Here is a 19350-nt window from a genome sequence, read left to right as displayed (position 1 = left end):
ACCAGCATCGACAGTTCTGTGGCAGAGTAAGTAAAACCCGTGACAAGTACTACATCACTAACGAAGACTCTTTGGCAGTGAACAGAGAAAAAGACCCCTCCATCTACCCAAAATTCAAATTCACTCAACGTCAAAGACGTCTTTATCATTTTCTAACGCCAGTTGGGAAGAAAGAAATTGAGCTCTCACCACTGTTTCGAAGGGTCTGAGCAATCTCAAAAACAGTGTTTTGGCCAAAGTAATTGTGCAGCTCAGACCATACAGAGACAAGACATGAACAATCTAGGACAATGCCCACGATTGACCTAACCTTTACATGGATTTAGCTCACGCGTAGACAGGGTTCACGAAAGATCAAAAGGGCAACCAGAGAATGTATTTGGGTTCAAAGCATTGTAAGGAACGAAGGGAATCGGAGGTTAACGCATGGTAGACCACCAATACACATACATTGCCATTGTCCAGTAATGTCAGATTATCTTTTTTTGTTCTTTCCTTTTCTTCTTCCGATTGTCGTGCATGATGCATCAATCGCCTTCAAGTCAGACATACATAAACGGTATTATTCCACATTCATGCGAAGGAAACGGAATGCAAATAGGCTGATTGTTAGTATGTATGAAGCATAAGAATGTACAAATGCCACCGCAAACGGTGTCAGCGCTCAGAAGAGGATCTACCAAGATACTGGCGCCACTCCTCCGGAGTGCCTTTCCGCACTCTCAACATCTTCACCGCCGCACTCGTTAAAGGTATGGCGAGTATGTCGAAGTCTTTAGGAGCCTGAAACATCAGGAAAGATCATTTCTTTTCCTTCGTTCTTTCTTTTTCACCATGAGACAACATCGGGGAGGAGGGAGCAAGAAAGGAAGGATGCTGGTAAAATGAAAATGGAGTATTTTTCTCTCGATCTAGTTATTGCTACAATCTAATTGTTATCACTAAATAGAGGTCAAGTGAAACGGAGACTTCTTGCTGCTAATTAGATGTCTCGACCGTAGGTTTTTACCTTGGGGATCTTGAGCAGCTTCATATTTGCTTCTTCTATTGTTTTATGACCTTTCTTGGAATTGCATTTGGCACAGGCAGTTACCTGTCACACACAGCAGCATTTTTCAGCAGTGTCCTGGGATTCCTAGGAACTCTTTCCAGGGAAACACCATTACTTAAGTTTCCAGCGAGTTTATCCCATTATTAAGTCACGTTCATCAATCTGTATAGTGTTTGTGCTTCACAATGCTACTATGCAACCTCAACGAAAGTAAGATATCCTTGGAGCCACCACCCATGCTTTTTACTAAACAATTCCCAACAAAATTTGGTGTAGGAACAAAGAAGATTCGAGATGCTAAACCCAAAGCTTAACCCCAAAATAGTACAGTAACACATCGTAAAAAGCACAACCTGGCTTCACAGCAAGTTTAGCAAGCGATTTTAGCAGAAGCCTGGAATTCTTGCACCATTCATCCAGTAATTGCAGGTTGACACTATGCTCTCATAATCAATTTATCTATTAGCTTCTGCCATTCGCAAAAGACAAATGGAAGACAAACTATTATACGCTGCCATATTTTTTCTTTTTGGAGGTGACACTGCCATATTTTACATGTCCATGGACTTCACAACCAATAATAGAACATAACTCATCTCCATCAGGTACGAGGGTTCCACGAAGCAAAGTTGGAGCACTCAATCTTCAAAGACGTGTATGAATAAAATTCTCTCGAGGCTAATATGCTAAAAGTAAAAAGTGGTGATGAATGGTTTGCAGAAAAGATATTGAAGTGAATGGACATTAGAAATCATTTTTAGATGCTTCTCTAAAGCGACAAAATACCGGTATAAAAAGGAATTATCCACAATGCAATACTAATTTATTTGTATTGCAATACCATTAATTCACCAAAAACCTGGCAATGAAAGGCCGCATTAACCGACAGATTAAACAGAAAGTTGCACAGCTCTAGGATATGCGAAAAGCAAATCTTACCAGGTTCTCCCATGTCCATTCTCCACCTCGTGAAATTGGAAGAACATGGTCAATTGTTAAATTCTCACCCGAAGAGCAATACCTACGAATGACCAACATATCACCTTTTAGCTCACAAATCATTTGGGCAGGTAACAAAAATGTCCTCCATTGGCGATTCTTCCAATGTCAATGACACCACACCTTTTCGAGGACAGGTGACAAACACTTATATTCATTCAAGCAACAAACAAAATAATCTTCTTGGAAGACAAGTCGGATATTCATTCACAAGCCACTAAATCTCGCTGAGAAGCCACCATTAAACTCTTAAAGCCAGCAAACCTAATATTATTTGAGAAACATAAGCATTTTGTCTACTAGATGGGATATCCAAAGGAATTGGCTCAACGGCTCATTGCTCCTAGACAAAGGCAGAAAGAAAGACAACAGACAGACCTTCAACCAGAGAGTGTCGCTACGTACACGATACACGACTTCAGAGCTTTCTAGAGGAAATACTGTCCAACAGAGCAAACAAAACTACACATCTGACCAAAATTGCATCTGCTAATGAATCAGACAAGTAGAATTTGGTGATAAGTGTTAACCGGCTGATTACTTACTGGCAAGTGTAACTGTCTCTGTACAGTAAGTTCTTACGACTAAGGTTGTTTTTCACTCTCCTTCTCTTAACAACTTGCAGTAAATGTGGCACCTGGAGGGAAGCAGATGGGCATCAATGGTCAAGCAGAAACTGAAAACATAGCAATGATCAGATAATAATCCCGATTAAGGGCTCAGGAATGAGCAAAAAGAATATGAAATATTCATACAAAGAGCAGCGGAAAATTTTTAAGAGCACTAGCAACAAATGTTCCGTTAGTGCATACCCTTAAAACTGCTGGTATGTAGAATGATCCACTAGGAGAGTTCACTGTCTGATCATAATATTCTAGTACATCAGCCTGGAACATATAGAAACGAGGAATAAAAAATTGCAGGAGTCTCCATTCACAAATTTTTACCAAATCATATAGTCATTAAACAACTAAATGGTCTTGACCAAAAACAAACATAATAATAACTAAATGGTATCTTTCAATATGTGAAGACCGCAAAAGACAAAGGGCAATATTTTAACGTTAAAAACTCAAAGCAGGATTGTCGTGTTCGAAAGGAAATGTTTGTGTTCCAACAGCTACATTTGTATCCAATTCCAAGCTAATTTGCATATGCCGTGATCTTGTCATTCAAGAAATGTGGAGTGGTGGTCTCTTCTTTGACTTCCTCCAAAGGGAGATTTTCCATTTTCTGATTCTATTATGACAATGCAAACCAGCATGCTCTAATGATCTAATCGTTCGAAGAAGATAGCTACCGTGAACTAGTAAAAGTATGTGATCTGCCACAGTGGCCTTAACCTAGCAATTATACATCACTCTCGTCTGAAACACTCGAATGAGCCATTTTCATTACAACCTTCTCCATGAACTCCAAGCAAATCGCACGCCTCCAGCAAACCACATTGACTGGCCTGAAGTAGGTTAACAACAATCAGAAAACCAATCAACCAAACCAGAACATCCAAGAATAGAAAAAGAAGAAGAAACAAAACCCAAGAAAACCAAACTAACTACGACGTAGACAACCCATGCGATGGCCTAACAAAGTTTGCTTGAAGAACTGATAAACATATGAAAGCCAGCAAACCCAAGGAAATGGCAACAATTGCTTTTTCCCTCGATCAAAATGCTTATCACCGAAAGCTGGAAAGGGGAGGCATAAATTCATAAAGATGATGCCTGAGCTATTTAAGCTTCAACAGAGCTAAAAATGGTCACTACATGAAGCGAAGGACGAGTACGACAAGATCAACCAACTAACCTGTAAGAAAGATCCAAGACCAAACCTCTGAAGCACGCCAGCTCGTCATCGACTCCGAACTCATCATCGTACTCGTCGTCCTCTCCATGCACACCTTCCTTACTGTGCTTATTAGCGCTTCGCGCGTGCGCTCTCGCGTTTCGCCGCCAAGAACCGCGCTCGGCCGAGGAATCAAAGAATCTGAGCCTGCGCTTGCGGACATGGACTGATCCGAGCCTAAAACGAAATGGGTCCTTCGATCCTCGCCTAAATGAGCTACCTTCGCCATTGAAGAGCAGCTTCATGGTTCCTTGAGCTGTGAACTGAGCCATCCACTCCACCGCGTCTCGGTTCCAAGCGCCAAAACTCTCCTTTTCATCCAATTCAACAGTTCCTTTAACACTCGCGAAGAATTCGTTTCTCTATTTATCCAAGGCGAGATCTTACGGGTCTTCACGGAACATTTGATGAAGTTATGAAGCAACAAAGTTTTTATTTTTTTCCTCTTGGGTGTTTCGGAGCGTGAGAGAAACAAACGAGAAAAGACCACATTTTTCACGGAAGAAACCGTTGCCACATAAATTGTTCACAGATTCCTTCGTCCCGCCTCCGAATATCTTCTCCTCCTCCTCCGCCCGAGTCCTTGCCTTGTTGGATCGACTAACCCATCTGCCACATCTACAAGGGGTGGCTGCAGCCCAGTTCGAACCCATTTTGGATTTTTCGGCCTCAACGAACGGGGTCATCTGGGCTCTCTGTCTGTAGCTTACGAGAAGATGGGGCAACCTATGTCTCCCTGCTGCGTACTTTTCTCTTTTCCCTTGAATGAAAATTCTAGTTGAACTTCCTGTTGTTTTGTATTTGATGTTGGGAGCCATCACAACTTACGTGTTGTGATAGTGCATTCATTCGAATTGCAACTTATGAAAGCCGATTTAGGTGACTTCCTTAAAATTACGGTAACACTTGAGCCGATGCGGCTACGAGATGTTGTCACAAGCACCTTATAAAATACTATAAAATTTATGTTGTGTTTTTTTCTAATCTGCACAAATATTTTAATTCCATACGAAACAGATACATAATTTCAAAATAAAATGTAAAATCTGACAAAGCAAGATTCTTGCCAATAAGATTGCGAGTTCGGATCCAATCCGGAAAATGCATAAGATAAGGAAAACAACTACCTAGACGCAAGAAAATCATTTTCCTCGGCATAACTATGCATAATCCAACTTTTTGAAATTTTGTTACGATAGGTTTATGGTCAAATTACATGTCTCCAGCTACTGCTTGTGAATCACCATCTCGTTATTCAAGAGGCACCCATCGTTCGTAATTACATTTTGTCCTTCCTACATCTATGTACAGTTCGATATCTAGCTCCAGTTCTCTTTCGAGATTGAGTAATTCCCTAGTCACACCAATCCCATTCCAATCTGAGTTTTCACAACATGCTTTCCATTTTCAATTGCCTAAGCATCCGCACTATAGATATTTTCATAAAGAATATTCTTGCAGAGTTCATATCACATCATAGAAGAAAGGGATCGATATATCTATGCTAAGCTAATATATAAGCTTAATACAAGCAACCTTGATGCTTAAATGGATTGTAATTTCCCCAATTCGATCAAATATTTAAAGCTTAATATTAAGCAAGTACATTCCAATCGAACTTAGTTACATTACATTCCTAGGCCCTTGAACAGAATCAAATGACGAATCCCCCGCTGATTCTAATTTCTAATCACCTGGCCGTTCACCCACTCTCCGGCATCACTCGCCAAGAACCCCACCACCTCCGCCACATCCTTCGCCTCCCCGAGCCGCCCCAGCGGACAGGCATCCACCACCCTCTTCAACATCTCCTCCGTCTTTCCCGCGAAGGACAGTTCCGTCGCCACGGGTCGGGCGGCACTCAGTTGGCCGTGATCCCTGTCCCCTTCAGCTCCTTAGCCGCTATTTTCATCATCGTCTCCACTGCCGCCTTTGAAGCCGGCTGAGTACCCGGGAAGCAGGTTCCTGTCGACCGACGTCATCACCATCACGATCCCCCCCCCACCGCCGCACGCCAGCCGGTTCGCAGCCTCCCAGCACCCAAGGAACGCGCCCCGCGAGTTGACCGTGAAGGTCGAGTCCCAGTCCTCCACCGTTGTGTCAGCGAGGCTGGGGAATTTCAGGTCCACGACGCCGGCGCAGTTGACAAAGACGTGGGCAGGGGACCCGAACGCGGGCTCGGCCTCCTCAAAGAGGCGCTTGACCTGATGGGGATTGGAGACGTCGGCTTTGACGGCGATAACGTGCAGAGTCGCGGACGACAAGTTGAGCTCGGCCACGACGGCATCAGCTTGGGCCGAGCTATCGGCGTGGTTGATGACGAGCCTCGCACCAAGGGAGCGCAGGTGGGAGGTGATCGCTCAGCCGATGCCTCTGGATCTGCCAGTGACAATGGCGACGCAGCCTGTGGCCATTGCAAAGAGACGGAGACAGAGAGATTGAGCCGAGCGGTGATGGGCTCCGATTAACAAGATCAACTGGGTGTATAGCGCTGTAGATCAGATGGCGGGACGAGACATCGAAGGAGATTATTTGGAGGGGTCGAAGTCGAAGAAGCTGAAGCAAAGAGTGAATTCGACAATTTTTACGTACGGGCTTACGTCAATCATGCATACTTAATTAAGTAATCAAGAAACCGCTGGAGATCCGCAATTTGAATAACGAGTCGTGGCCGGAGATGTGTAATTTGACTGGACATCTATAGCAACAAATTTCAAAAAGTTGGATTATGCATACTAATAGCGAGGAAAATGATTTATTTGTGTCTATGTAGTTGTTTTCCTATTATATTGTATCCACACCTCCAAATTATACTAACACATTTTCCGAATCGACCGGGACTCAGCATCTTATTGTCAAGAACCATGCTATGGTAGTCTAGTTCCGATACTAAAGTAACCTCTTGAGACCAACTCAAGTAGACCGTTGAGAAACACGTTATGATTCCTTTGTTGGGCAGTTTCTTGATTACCCGAGTTTTTAAGAAAACGAAATGCCTGCTCTTGATGAGAGTTTTTTCAAATTACATATCTCCGTATGAATCACTAACTCATTATTCAAGAACATCAAATTCGTCAACATCTAGCTTTAGATCCGACCAAAAAAAGAAAATCTAGTTATAGTTCCCTTTCTAGATTGAGTAATTCCTCATCCACACTAATCCCATTCCAATCGAGTTTTCACAACATGCTTTCCATTTTCAACCGCCTAATGTCCCTACCGTAAATATCTTCAGATAGAATATTCGTTAAGAGTTCATGTCATATCGTAGAGAAAAAAGGGGTCAATTTATCCATGCTAAGCTAATAGATAAGCTTAATACGAGCAACCTTAATGCTCAAGGTGTGTATTTCATAAATGGGTTGTAATCTCCAATTGAATCAAATATTTAGAGCTTAATACTATACAAAGTACGTTACAATCGGCCAGAAAAGGGCACCTTAGTTACCTTCTACAAGAGAGTAGATAGAGGCGTGTGATTCCCCAGCCACAGCAAATCGCATTTCGTCAAACAGGTCAACGACGAACCTAGCCCTTTGACATAATCAAATGACGAATCCCCCATTGACTCTAATCACCCGGCCATTGACCCACTCCCCGGCGTCGCTCGCCAAGAACCCCACCACCTCCGCCACGTCCTTCCCTTCCCCGAGCCGCCCCAGCGGACAGGCGTCCACCACCCTCTTCACCATCTCCTCCGTCTTCCCGGAGAAGAACAGCTCTGTCGCCACGGGTCCCGGCGCGACGCAGTTGGCCGTGATCCCTGTCCCCTTCAGCTCCTTCGCCGCGATTTTCGTCATCGTCTCCACCGCCGCCTTAGACGCCGCGTAGGCTGAGTACCCGGGGAACAGGCCACCGACGACCGACGTCGTCACCATCACGATCCTCCCCCCACCGCCGCGCCTCAGCCGGTTCGAAGCCTCCCGGCACCCGAGGAACGCGCCCCGCGCGTTGACCTTGAAGGTCGAGTCCCAGTCCTCCACCGTTGTGTCAGCGAGGCTGGGGTATTTCGGGTCCATGACGCCGGCGCAGTTGACAAAGACGTGGGCAGGGGACCCGAACGCGCGCTCGGCCTCGTCGAAGAGGTGCTTGACCTGCTCGGGATCGGAGACGTCGGCCTTGACTGCGATAGCGAGCGGAGTCGCGGACGGCGAGTTGAGCTCGGCCGCGACGGCGTCGGCTTGGGCCGAGCTGGAGGCGTAGTTGATGACGAGCCTTGCGCCGAGGGAGCGGAGGTGGGAGGCGATCGCGCGGCCGATGCCGCGGGATCCGCCGGTGACGATGGCTACGCGGCCGTCGAGGGGAAGCGGAGGGGGGCTGACCAGGTCGGCGTTGATTCCTGTGGCCATTGCACAGAGACAAAGAGACGAAGAGAGAGATTGAACTGGTGGTGATGGGCTCCGATTAGGAAGATCAACTCGGTGTGTGCTGTGTAGCGCTGCAGATCAGACGGCGGGACGAGACGTGGCAGGAGATTATTTAAAGGGGTCGATGGAGATCAAGCGAAGAGTGAATTCGCTAACTGCATCGTACGCACGTCCGTACGTCATCATGCATACTTAAGTAAGTACGTATTTAAATCAACAAACAAGGATTAATCGAAGTTCCTCAATCACGCGCGTCGTTACGGTGACGGAGGTACCTGCAAGCAAGTTCTTCGAATTATTATGTTGGCTACGGGCAAAAGGACATTAGGAATATCAATATTTATGTACACTATTCTTTTTAGTATCGATATTTTTTTAGAATCACTTAAGTGATAAATCGATGAAAAAAAAGATTATTAAAGTGTCAATTCCAATAAAAAAAATGATCATTTTAGTTCCAATTCCAGTCAAACAAGACACGTGATATCTTTTATTATTTTTTTAATATTATGTTGATTTTTTTTAAATCGGTCCACGTGGCGTCCATATGGTAATTTTTCTAAAACATCAATCCACGTGGATACCGCCACGTGTAATATCTTTCAACAAAATAAACTAAAATATTTTTAAAAACTAGCTATATAACTTTTTAAAAAAAAAGAAGTTGATTTGTTGCTGCAGCTAGGGCTTGGAAGCCCTCGTCGCCATTGCCTCCCACATCACCAGCAATGCCTGGCGAGGGTGGGGGATGGCCAATGGGGGTCGCCGAGTGGCTAGTGCCCCCTACTAGCCGTAGGTGAGGCCTCGCCAAGGACGACGGGGCATTGGCATCGCAGAATTGGGCGAGGGTGAGCGTCTGCAACGCCCGGCCATCTCCGGGTGAGGTCGGCGTCGCTTAGCCACAGTGAGGTTAGACACTTGCGAGGCCTTGTTTGCAACCAGTGGGGGTCACCAACCACTCGGCAACTCCCCCCGGGCTTTACCGGCTATTGAGGGTGGCGGCGGCGAGGGCTTCCAAGCCCTAGCCGCTACAAGACACACACACAATATATATATGTTTTTAAATTTTTTTAACTTTGGATTTTTTTATTGTTGACTTGGCAGCTTTGGCGAACCACGTTGATGCCACGTCAGATTTCCGGCGAAACTCATCGGAGTTAGCATTGAAATAACAGTTTGTCAAAAAAATAAAAAAAAAAAGGCATTTAAGTGATAAAAAAAAATATTGGCACTAAAGTTAGTACCTATACAAATATTAACATTTCTAGCGTCCTTTTACTGTCGTCTACGATGATCATGACCCCTAGTCACGAACCAAATTCTCTCGTACATTTATACCCTTATAAGTGAAGTTAGTGGTGTCATGGTAAAGAGTGAATGCTGCAGAAGAAATGAATATAACTGACTCGTAAGAATGTTATCGAGGGTTTGTGTTAGGAATTTTAGGACATAGTGGTTATAATTGAGGGGCTGTAAGGGGAGAGAGGTCGTCCGTGTACAAACTGGTTGGGAGCTAATGTCATTCTCTTGATGAGATCATGGCATGCTGAAATTGGTCATTGTGTTGAAGTGTTTTGTATGTCTCACTCGAAGGAATGGATAGCCATGGGCACTATACAATCCGATATGAGGATTTGATTCACCATACTGTTATTAGAAATAAAATATAGAAAAAAGGCTAACCTGATGTGCTTAGCTCACCAAGCGCCACACGAGTTATTCCATGATCAAGAATCCGTTGGCGTGGGCCATATGGATATGGTGAAATTTACTCTTTGTTCATGCACAGTAATACCAAATATGTAGTAAACTATAAAACCATAGTGAAGAATTGCATAGCTTAACTACTGAGTAGTTAAAACTGCGATCATGGCAACACTTATATTTTAAAAATCAATTTTTGACTAGAAGTTAATTTTTTTACTTATTTAACTGGTTCCGAAAATATTTCTGAAGAACAAAGAAAAATACTCCAGAAGTTGCGTAACAAAACAGATTTCTTCTCTAAAAATTGTGTTACTATATATATTTATGCTCTAAACGCGCTTCTAAAACAGAAACTATATTCCATAATTACTGTACAGTGTGCAAATTATGATAAAAAGTACTTGTCCTCGTCGAAACTTTGCTGCTCCTATAATGGAAAGGAAATTATACACTTTTAAGAGGATTGCGTGTACTTCTCAATATAAAACGTGTTACCTACTTGATAGTCATTTATAAAATTTACTTATCTCTTTGTTTGTCACATAATCATCTGGCATGTTGATATTGATTATGCTGAGGGTTGAAAATTACTTGTGTTGTCCTATTAGAAACTTACTAATCCTCAGAAAAACTTGATAGCCATTATGTGAAAAACCTACTAACTATAAAAATGAAGTCACTAGCTTTATTGATGCGACGAAAACTATTTGTTACGATTAAAACCTTCTGATCACTTATAAAAATTGATGGGTTTACTTTTATGGTTAAGTATAGTTTTAGCTCCTGTACAATGTGATCCTCCTCTAATTTTATTGATTCGTGCAATTTGGCTCTATAAGTTTTAATTTATAGAATCAAGTCCTCTAACTTTTTTCGATTCGTGCAATCGAATCTTTTGGTCAATTCACTCTTACTAAACCTCGGCATTGTCACAGTGGCATAAGATATCACACGGTGCTAAGGTGACACCGAATTAGGGAAAAACAAGCTGGGATAAGAATAGAAAAGATGTGGTAACTTAGTGAAGCACTTGATTACATAAATTAAGAACGTTAGAGAGATTGAATAAGCAAAATAAAATTTTAGAAGATCAAATTGCACAAATTAAAAAATGTTAGAAGACTCGATTAAACAAATAAAAGTTAGAAGACCAAAAAGTACAAATGCTAAAACTCAGAGGACCGAAACTTTTATCAACTCTTGCACTTTTCGAAAAATATGACGATCATTTATTCAGCGATGAGAAAAATGGACCCATATATTTGATAATTTTAGCTAGCTCAGGTGCTTAATAGAATAAGCGGTAAAATACTCAGTAAATAAATCTTAATAGTAGTTTTTGGTAAACCTCGTATTAGCCTAATATTAAACGTTGGAATTAACGAAAGTTCATGATGGCATTTTCATTTTTCTTGTCGGAAAGGAAAAATCTTAAGAACAACAAACGCCTCAAAAAGCTGTCGTTTAGCATGTTCCCTCTCCCTCGCTCTGAACTGTCGATTCTACGGAGGTAGAGCCAACCCAGAAACCCTAGAATCCCAATTGTCGATCGCAAAGAAGCGAGGAGGAAAAATGGCAATCGCGAGAACCGGAGTCTACATCGATGACTATTTCGAATGTAAGCTTGTCGTCTTTCACCAATTTGGTGATGCTCCATTCTCTATGGGTTTTCGTTCGACCTGAATTGGGGGTTCTTTTGCCTCGAATTTGAAATAGATGCGAGCACATTACCAGCCGAGCTCCAGAGGCTTCTCAATACAATCAGAGAACTCGATGATCGATCTCAATGTAGGTCCTTTCTCGGTATTCGTTGATTTGTACTTGCAAAATCGTAAGATGGTATGTTGGAATTCATAATTGCGGGGGGGAAAAGTGGTTTTTTTCTTTTTTTTTCGTGGATTGTGATTGTTAAATTGTTGGGTGTAAAGCTATGATAAACCAGACTGGCCAGCAGAACAAGTACTGCGTGGGGTTATCAAGACAGGGCTCTAGAAAAGGGAACAACAGTGTTTACAGCAGTAGCTATAACAATGACGATGAAGAGACCGAAATCGAGAAAATGCAGAAAGATATAGAGGCCAATCAGGACAGCGCGTTGAGTTTGTGTACTGAGAAGGTGTTGCTGGCAAGGCAAGCATATGACCTCGTAAGCTTTGACCTCAATTTGTAAAATCGTACCTTAATTGTCTTTCTTCAATGATACGTGCACACGAGTTGTTGTATAAATGATAAGATCAGGCTTTTCAGATTGCCAGTTCTGGCATGTTTTCGCTAACTTTCTCTAATTCCATTTCTCCAGTTCACACTCCACAATTGTGACTGAAAAATCTCTTATTTACAGCTTCCCAAGACAAAAAGTACTTAATAGGAAGTGAGGAGAGGACAAGGATCGTTTGTACATATCTTTTTCACGAGGATAGAGTATCTGCTGAACTCTATTCTTCATCTACAAAGCAAAGTTAAAGTAACTCAAGGAACTCATTGCATGGCATGAGCTTGTATTGATCTAGAATCAATTACTAGATGTAAACTTCAAATAAGAGAATATTAGCTCTTAAAAATGATCTTCTATTCTTTAAATGAGTTGCAGTGGATGTCTTGCTCTTGAATGAGGCTGAAGAGATGGATATTGATGTGATTTCCTTTTGGCATTCTATTTCAGATTGATAGCCACATTAAACGACTCGACGAGGATTTAAAGAACTTTGCAGAAGATCTCAAGCAAGGTACAGGATATTTGCTTTAGTGTTGCAAAGTTGATACTCATTAGTTTGAGTTAGGCACGTGGACTAGACAGTGTTGTCTCCAACGAGTTTTGGCTTGCTAGTTCCTGATTTATTGTTGTCCGTGGATTTATTTGGTCTATTTGTTCAACTTCTTTGTGAGCAATTTGGTTATGGACTGATATATACTTTCATATACCCTGTCAAACCGAGCTCAATCTATGAGACCAGACTAATCCTCAAAATTTTGTGTGTTTAGAGGATTGGAAAAGCTGGAAATAAAATCCTGCTTTGGCTTAAATTGGTGAAAAGCGTTTGGAATTAGTTAATTCCATCTTATGATGTTTTGAAGGGCCCTCTCACATTTTTTTGTTTTTGTTTTTTCTTTTGTGACTTTGTGCAGGTGCCAGGTGATGTGTTTTTGTTTGTGTGTGTGTGTGAGAGAGTGAGTAAGTGAGAGAGAGAGGAGGGGAGGGGGGGAGGGGGGGGAAGAGAAGGAGGGAGGGGAGGAGAGGAAATCTTGGTGAGGGGAGCTAATGGAATGATTGGTCATTACATTGCAGCTGTCATGTCAATTCCCGACAACCTCGCGCTCCATTAATATATAAACAAAGTCCATTTTGATTAGGGGCATGGATTTTGAAGGAAATGCATGTGTAAGTATGTGCTTGCACTTGCACCCGTTGTGTGCTATAGCATCAAGAAGAAGAAAAGAAGCAATGAATGTATGCTCCGATGAGTATCACTTACGCTTCTGAGAGTTTCTAGTCATTTGTACTGCAGTTCTCTGTGAGCATAACTTACGCTTCCGAGAGTTCCTATTCATTTGTGCTGCAGTTCTCTGCTTGATTTGGCAGATAAAAGTGTGTGCCTGAAATTTCTGTATCATAGAGTTTTCACCTCCTTGTTGCTAATTTGCTTATGCTTGTTGGTTTCTTGTAATTTTTTCCCCTTTATGACACAAACAGAAGGGAAAATATCTCCAGACGAGCCAGCAGTTCTTCCCCCATTGCCATTAATTCCTAAAAGTGACAAGCGCAAGCCCCTATATGTAACACCACAATCATTTAAGAGGCCTGATTATAGGGGGGACTGGGATCGCGAGCGGGACAGAGATTTTGAACTCATGCCTCCTCCAGGAAGTCATAGAAGGGACTTCGCTGCCCCAGATGTTGATCAGCCCATTGATCCAGATGAACCCACCTATTGTGTCTGTCATCAGGTCCTCAATATTTTCACCCTTCTCTAAATTTTGGAAGTAACTTTTAACTTGAAGTGCTACTTCTCTATGTTGTGATGGCTTTTATAGCTTTGGTACTTAACCAATTGATTCATGGACTGCTAGGTGTCATTTGGAGACATGATTGCCTGCGACAACGAAAACGTGAGACCTTCTTTACGAGACAGTTCTTTTTCCTTGATGTTTTACTTTCCCTTCCAGATCTCTTTTACATAGTGCATTTGGGAAGTATCCTTATTGTAGATATAACCAGTAGAATGTGAGTTAATGTTCTTGGCAAGTCTTGTAGTGTTCAAAGGTGAAGTGGTGCAGCGATATGTATATGTTTCTCCAAGAACATGCATGTACTCCTTAATGACAAATTCGATGTCATTTGTCAAAGAATTCAGCCAACAAAAAAATGTTGCCTGTCAAAATGTTTCTGGTTAGCAAGTGAATAGGGAAGGTGAAGTAGCAAAAATAGCCATGAAAGGAAAAGTAGCCCAATTGCATACTACACGATAAAATACTCGTACTGTGTAAATATATTGTCTGTTACAGAGTGAGTAGCTGCCTTGCCTTTGTTCATTTCCTTAGTAGTTTCTCACCAGCGACGGTTGTAGGATTTTCAATATTCCTCTTGTCAACTATTCGTTTCAATTGGTGGACACTCTTCTCTAATGTCCCAACTGTTTTTGACAGTGCCAAGGAGGTGAATGGTTTCATTACACGTGCGTTGGGCTGACACCAGAAACAAGATTCAAGGGGAAGTGGTATTGTCCAACCTGCAAGCTACTTCCACAGTGACAAAAAGGGCATGCGTACACTTCAGTACATGTGTTATGGTGGAGGCATGGAGGGATGATCTTTTGTTCTTCTTGATTAGGCTATTCCAGAGCTTGTTTAAGATTATTCATCCGTCTCTTCCTTCCCAAAGTAAAGAGAAGAAAGAACCCTTGAGCGGAAGAACCGTTGAGTTTGTAAATTTCTTGTTCTGCTCCTCCTTCTTCCATGGATGGGGATTTAGCAAAAACAGTTTATAGGTTGCAGTGTAATGGAGTGGAAGAAACGACAATGAGTTCTGGAAAAACTTTGGCTGTTTCTTATCCTGTCTTACTTCATTCATGTTTCCTATCAAATAGGACTTGCGTTCGATAATCTTATGTATTCTGTTTTCTTTGGCTGACCGATGATCATGTGTATTCAGTTAATACTTTTGATTGGCAAAAACGAAGCCCCATCATTAGCTCAGCAAAACTGATCGGTTTCCAAATGTTGGGATGCCCAGTCAACTACCAAATCGAAATCCATTTGGATGTATCTTTCTAATGTCTACCCATAAACCTCATATATGATTAACCTCTCCCAAAGCTAGGCATAATGAGCCTAATGTTTTAGGTACGCTTTAATGATTGAAGGACTACCAAAAGGTCATAATATGTTCTGTGTTGTTGAATCAAAGACTAACGGCACAATTTGTGACGGCTCTCAAATATAGAGGGATAGATATACTTGTCCTATTAGAGAAATGTGCATAATTTTGCAATTACGTGATACATCTAAAGTTGAATAAAACTCGTGAATCTATTAAAATAGGTATAAGTATTTACTTTGAAATTAAATCGAACTTATTCAATAATCTAGAGAAGCCCTTCAATTAAGGGTGAGGGCAGCTATCTGGATTATGGACCTTATTTTCAGAGATGAAGGCAGTCCTAAATTCTATTCCACACTCGTATCGTCATGTTCGATTCTTATGTGAAAAGAGTTTTCTTTTTTTTTTTCCTTTTTGGCCGGAAGTCATATCCATAAGCCAATAACATCTATTCCTTACATATAATTAGTCCATGTATGAATTTTTATGAGGCCATTATGATCCCCATAACAAGGAACAAGATTCAACAGTAACATCTTTGTCACTCTCTCTGTCTTTTCGGTCGGGGATAAGCTGGAAAAAAAAAAAACATAAAGTGGATCTACTCCTGAGGTGGGACCAAGAAAGCCCAAAAGGCATGGCGGTGCAATTTGAATGAAAGATTTGAATTTATTCAACAGTAGTGTTTCCCCCCTCTCTCCCTCTCTCTCTCTCCATTCTGCTGCTACATTCCCATATTCATTCATTTCACTGACCCAGAAAAGGAAACTTCAGCCGATACGTCTCATAAATCTCGGTACTCATTGATCTTTTGCTTTAATAACTCTTTGAAAACCCTTAAACCCACCGAATACTCTTTGGACCTTGGTTGTGCCCACTCTTTTCTTGAAAAGAATTTCCAGGTCGCTGGTTCTGTTCTTGTTCAAGTTTTCATTTTTTCTGTATCTTCTTTGGAACTCTCGGAGTGGGAAAGAAGCTGTTGCAGTCCCTGCTTCCTAGACCTCAAGGAAGTCGAGTTATCGCCCCTAAGAAGCTGCAAAAGGAGAACCTTTTTGCTGGTTCTAGCTGGTAATCGTACCCCTTCTTGTTCTTGTAGTCTGTGTCTTGTTGCTTGATTTCGACCCTAAATTACTTACTTGCTCATACATTTTTCTGACTTACCGGTCTCGGAAATAGTTGTGTCGATGTGAAGGCTGTGATGAAGGACAGAACTCTCGGTGCTAGATTTACATTTTAGGATTGAAATGGTATAGATGCAACGTGCAACCTATGATCTCTTCTTGATGATTTGTGTTTTTAATCTATACCCATTTGGTTTTATTAGACGGATCGTGCTTAATGTTGCTTATTCTGTGAGAAATCCGAAATTTGGTGCATTTCCTAATGTAAAACAAGGAGAGAAGGGTTGTTTTTGGGAAGTACAGAAATTTTGAAATTTCAAGATGCTGTTGGCCAAAGCTCAACTTTTCTATCGAGTTTGTTTTAAATCATCATCTAATATGTGAGGAACTACTGCAATTATTTTCAGGTGAAAATGGGTAGGAATCTTAGCCCCGCATTGCGCAGAGAATTGGCAAACCTGGATAAAGATGCTGACAGCCGTAAATCAGCAATGAAAGCGCTTAAAACATATGTGAAGGACCTGGACTCAAAGGCGATCCCTTTATTTCTGGAGCAAGTTTCTGAAACCAAGGAGACAGGCTCTCTATCCGGAGAATACACAATTTCGCTTTATGAAGTTCTTGCTCGTGTTCATGGCGTCAACATTGTTCCTCAGATAGATAGCATCATGGCAACAATTGTGAAAACTTTGGCTTCAAGTGCAGGGTCTTTCCCTCTCCAACAGGCCTGCTCAAGGGTAGTTCCTGCTATCGCGAGATATGGGATAGATCCAACCACTCCAGAGAACAAGAAGAGGCATATAATATACTCCTTGTGTAAGCCCCTTGCAGAGTCTCTTTTGGGTTCTCAAGAAAGCTTAACCTCAGGGGCTGCGCTTTGTTTAAAGGCTCTGGTGGATGCGGATAATTGGAGGTATGCTTCGGATGATATGGTCAACAAGGTTTGTCAAAATGTCGCTGTGTCTTTGGAGGAGAAGTCCACTCAGACCAATTCACACATGGGGTTGGTTATGGCTTTAGCCAAGCGCAATTCCTTAATAGTTGAAGCTTATGCAAGGCTCTTAGTAAGATCAGCAATGAAAATCTTGCAAGCTGGACTATCAGAGGCAAATTCTCAGAAACGTTTATCAGCAATTCAAATGGTGAATTTCCTGATGAAGTGGTTGGATCCCAGGAGTATATTTTCAGAGCTGCAGTTGATAACTGAGGAGATGGAGAAGTGCCAGTCTGATCCGATGGCTTTCGTCAGGGGAGCAGCTTTTGAAACTCTACAAACTGCTAGGAGAATCGCCACAGAGAGAGGGTTTAAATTTGAGAAACGTTTGAGTTCAGAGACCGAGTCCATTGGCAGGAGAGATGAAAACCAGGGGAGAAACTTATGGAGTTCAGGAGACGCTTCATCTGCTTCCACCCCAGAATCTCAGATGCTTGATTTTAATTTCGAATATGATTCTCTGCTCGAGTCACCTCTCTATTCCCAGGTCTCGTCTGATTTGACTTACGATAGGCAGAGTGCCCATCGCAGGCTATGGAGACATGAAAATGGAGGGGTGGATATTTCTCTCAAGGATGGCTTGTTCTCAGAGTTGTCTAACGGAAGTGGCCTTTCAAGTAGAAGTGCCGAGCGAACTCCTACTAGGCAACAGGAGTACAATGCCAATGAAGGAGATGATGTAAATGATTTCATAGGATTCCAGCCAAGAAGTCCAAGATATGAAGTAGCACAACAATCCCCTACTCCTGGTCCCCAGGTAATATAGTTCATGCATTTCAAGTGCCATGGATGAATTGAAAATTCTGTATCAGTAACAAACCTAGACAGGCTGCGTTTAACTTGTACTTTCAGCAATGTGGTGATGCATATCATTTTATGATGGTAACGTTTAAACAGGGTATGTTTGTTTTTTACCTGTCTTTAGGATGGTCGTACTTTTTCCCTTGGTTGCAAGGAGGATAGACACATGTACTGTAGTATCGAGTTAACCACTTTTTCATAGTATGAAAACAGCAGGAATTAGTTTGAAAGGGGATGCATATGCCAACTTTATCTACTAGATGTTTCCACTGTTCTTTGTGGACAGACATGAATTGCAGTGTCCTTGATCGAAGAAATCGATCTTCCTATTGAGATGAGCTGCTGTTCTCTCACTCATCATAGCTTCTTCTGAATTTGTTTTCTAACTGCTTACATGAGTCCTTGCTTCTGCACCAGAGGCCACAATCCCCGATCAATGTCGACAACATTAAAATCTTCACTACCCCGAGGAAGCTCATCCACTCTCTTCAGGATCCAAGTGATGGGGAATCCGATATAACACAGAAAAGCCTCGGAAGGTTTAGAAGTCCATGTTCAAGCGTAGATGAGTGGAGTCCTGTGAGGAAATTTGACCAGGGTGGCTTGATAGATGATCCCCATGATGCCAAAGAGAAGGGGAACTCTGATGATGGCGCTAAGCAGTTTCAGGGTGGATCAGAATCTCTCTCATCGGGGTATAACATTGCTGCACATCTAGAAATGCCGGTGCCAAACACAGCGACGCTGCCAGATGAAACCAAAACTCCGACATTCGGCACCAAAAAGGCAGGAAGAAGAACGGCCTTCAAACTGATTTGCAGCATACTCTTTGTTTTGCTTGCGATATTCTGTTCATTACACTACATTGATGATCATGACTATTGTCATCTCGTTCCAACTTAGATGTTTGGTTAGATCTAGGATCTTAGGGAACAATTTCTTTGTAAGCTCCTCTAGGGGAAACATTGTACTGCTTGCTTTTCCTGTCACAATATCCACGAGTTTAAAGTATCTTGAACTTGGAGCTCAATCCATCCGATTTTGGTCTCTTTATTTTCTTCCACTTCTCTGGAAATGGTTGATCCATTGCCCACAAGGTTTGTAACTGACAGCAGATATTCTGATAACCATTGCACGACATTTTCTTA

At 42.1% G+C, this 19350-nt stretch overlaps 4 protein-coding genes and 1 pseudogene across 8 annotated transcripts; 2 read left to right on the top strand and 3 right to left on the bottom strand.

Moving 5' to 3' along the window:
- Nucleotides 1-488: 488 nt before the first annotated feature.
- LOC115730482 lies at nt 489-4438 on the bottom strand. 2 transcript variants are annotated; one of them, XM_030661102.2, is made up of 7 exons: nt 3857-4434; nt 3452-3506; nt 2863-2937; nt 2596-2687; nt 1991-2072; nt 1010-1093; nt 489-783 (listed from the first exon to the last, which is right to left on the bottom strand). In XM_030661102.2, exons 1-7 carry the CDS (start codon nt 4165-4167, stop codon nt 658-660), a joined length of 825 nt encoding a protein of 274 aa, XP_030516962.1. In that variant the 5' UTR covers nt 4168-4434; the 3' UTR covers nt 489-657. The 2 variants fall into 2 exon arrangements, with proteins under 2 accessions (XP_030516962.1, XP_030516970.1); XM_030661110.2 differs by lacking the exon at nt 2863-2937 and having other exon boundaries at nt 3857-4438.
- Nucleotides 4439-5549: 1111 nt separating this feature from the next.
- On the bottom strand, nt 5550-6309 carry LOC115729764 (annotated as a pseudogene).
- Nucleotides 6310-7273: 964 nt separating this feature from the next.
- On the bottom strand, nt 7274-8405 carry LOC115730497 (NADPH-dependent aldehyde reductase-like protein, chloroplastic). The gene has a single exon (XM_030661120.2). The coding sequence runs from the start codon at nt 8242-8244 to the stop codon at nt 7441-7443; it is 804 nt and encodes a 267-aa protein (XP_030516980.1). The 5' UTR covers nt 8245-8405; the 3' UTR covers nt 7274-7440.
- A 3007-nt stretch (nt 8406-11412) lies between these two features.
- On the top strand, nt 11413-15141 carry LOC115730507 (PHD finger protein ING2). Of its 2 annotated transcripts, XM_030661131.2 has the most exons (7): nt 11413-11587; nt 11686-11757; nt 11898-12115; nt 12632-12695; nt 13661-13914; nt 14038-14076; nt 14614-15141. In XM_030661131.2, the coding sequence occupies exons 1-7, from the start codon at nt 11542-11544 to the stop codon at nt 14716-14718; spliced, it is 798 nt and encodes a 265-aa protein (XP_030516991.1). In that variant the 5' UTR covers nt 11413-11541; the 3' UTR covers nt 14719-15141. The 2 variants fall into 2 exon arrangements, with proteins under 2 accessions (XP_030516991.1, XP_030516998.1); XM_030661138.2 differs by lacking the exon at nt 11413-11587 and having other exon boundaries at nt 11680-11808.
- An 824-nt stretch (nt 15142-15965) lies between these two features.
- On the top strand, nt 15966-19227 carry LOC115730322 (protein SINE1-like). 3 transcript variants are annotated; one of them, XM_030660961.2, is made up of 3 exons: nt 15966-16354; nt 16802-18158; nt 18620-19227. In XM_030660961.2, exons 2-3 carry the CDS (start codon nt 16821-16823, stop codon nt 19103-19105), a joined length of 1824 nt encoding a protein of 607 aa, XP_030516821.2. In that variant the 5' UTR covers nt 15966-16354; nt 16802-16820; the 3' UTR covers nt 19106-19227. The 3 variants fall into 3 exon arrangements, with proteins under 3 accessions (XP_030516821.2, XP_030516827.2, XP_030516833.2); XM_030660967.2 differs by having other exon boundaries at nt 16796-18158; XM_030660973.2 differs by having other exon boundaries at nt 15967-16354; nt 16815-18158.
- Nucleotides 19228-19350: the final 123 nt, after the last annotated feature.

The sequence above is a fragment of the Rhodamnia argentea genome, chromosome 10 (assembly GCF_020921035.1).
Source record: "Rhodamnia argentea isolate NSW1041297 chromosome 10, ASM2092103v1, whole genome shotgun sequence".
Taxonomy (NCBI): Eukaryota; Viridiplantae; Streptophyta; class Magnoliopsida; order Myrtales; family Myrtaceae; genus Rhodamnia; species Rhodamnia argentea.
The sequence above is the reverse complement of the archived record's forward strand: the minus strand, read 5'-3'. Positions and strand labels throughout refer to the sequence as shown.

Bases quoted from the DNA above. Each gene is read 5' to 3' on its own strand.
- LOC115730482 (XM_030661102.2), bottom strand. From the start codon at position 4,167: ATGGCTCAGTTCACAGCTCAAGGAACCATGAAGCTGCTCTTCAATGGC. The intron at 1,094-1,990 runs GTAAGATTTGCT...TGTGTGTGACAG, and splicing joins AATGGACATGGGAGAACCTG to GTAACTGCCTGTGCCAAATG. The intron at 784-1,009 runs GTAAAAACCTAC...CTGATGTTTCAG, and splicing joins AGCTGCTCAAGATCCCCAAG to GCTCCTAAAGACTTCGACAT.
- LOC115730497 (XM_030661120.2), bottom strand. From the start codon at position 8,244: ATGGCCACAGGAATCAACGCCGACCTGGTCAGCCCCCCTCCGCTTCCC.
- LOC115730507 (XM_030661131.2), top strand. From the start codon at position 11,542: ATGGCAATCGCGAGAACCGGAGTCTACATCGATGACTATTTCGAAT. The intron at 11,758-11,897 runs GTAGGTCCTTTC...TTGGGTGTAAAG, and splicing joins ACTCGATGATCGATCTCAAT to CTATGATAAACCAGACTGGC. The intron at 12,696-13,660 runs GTACAGGATATT...TGACACAAACAG, and splicing joins TGCAGAAGATCTCAAGCAAG to AAGGGAAAATATCTCCAGAC.
- LOC115730322 (XM_030660961.2), top strand. From the start codon at position 16,821: ATGGGTAGGAATCTTAGCCCCGCATTGCGCAGAGAATTGGCAAACCTG. The intron at 18,159-18,619 runs GTAATATAGTTC...CTTCTGCACCAG, and splicing joins CCCCTACTCCTGGTCCCCAG to AGGCCACAATCCCCGATCAA.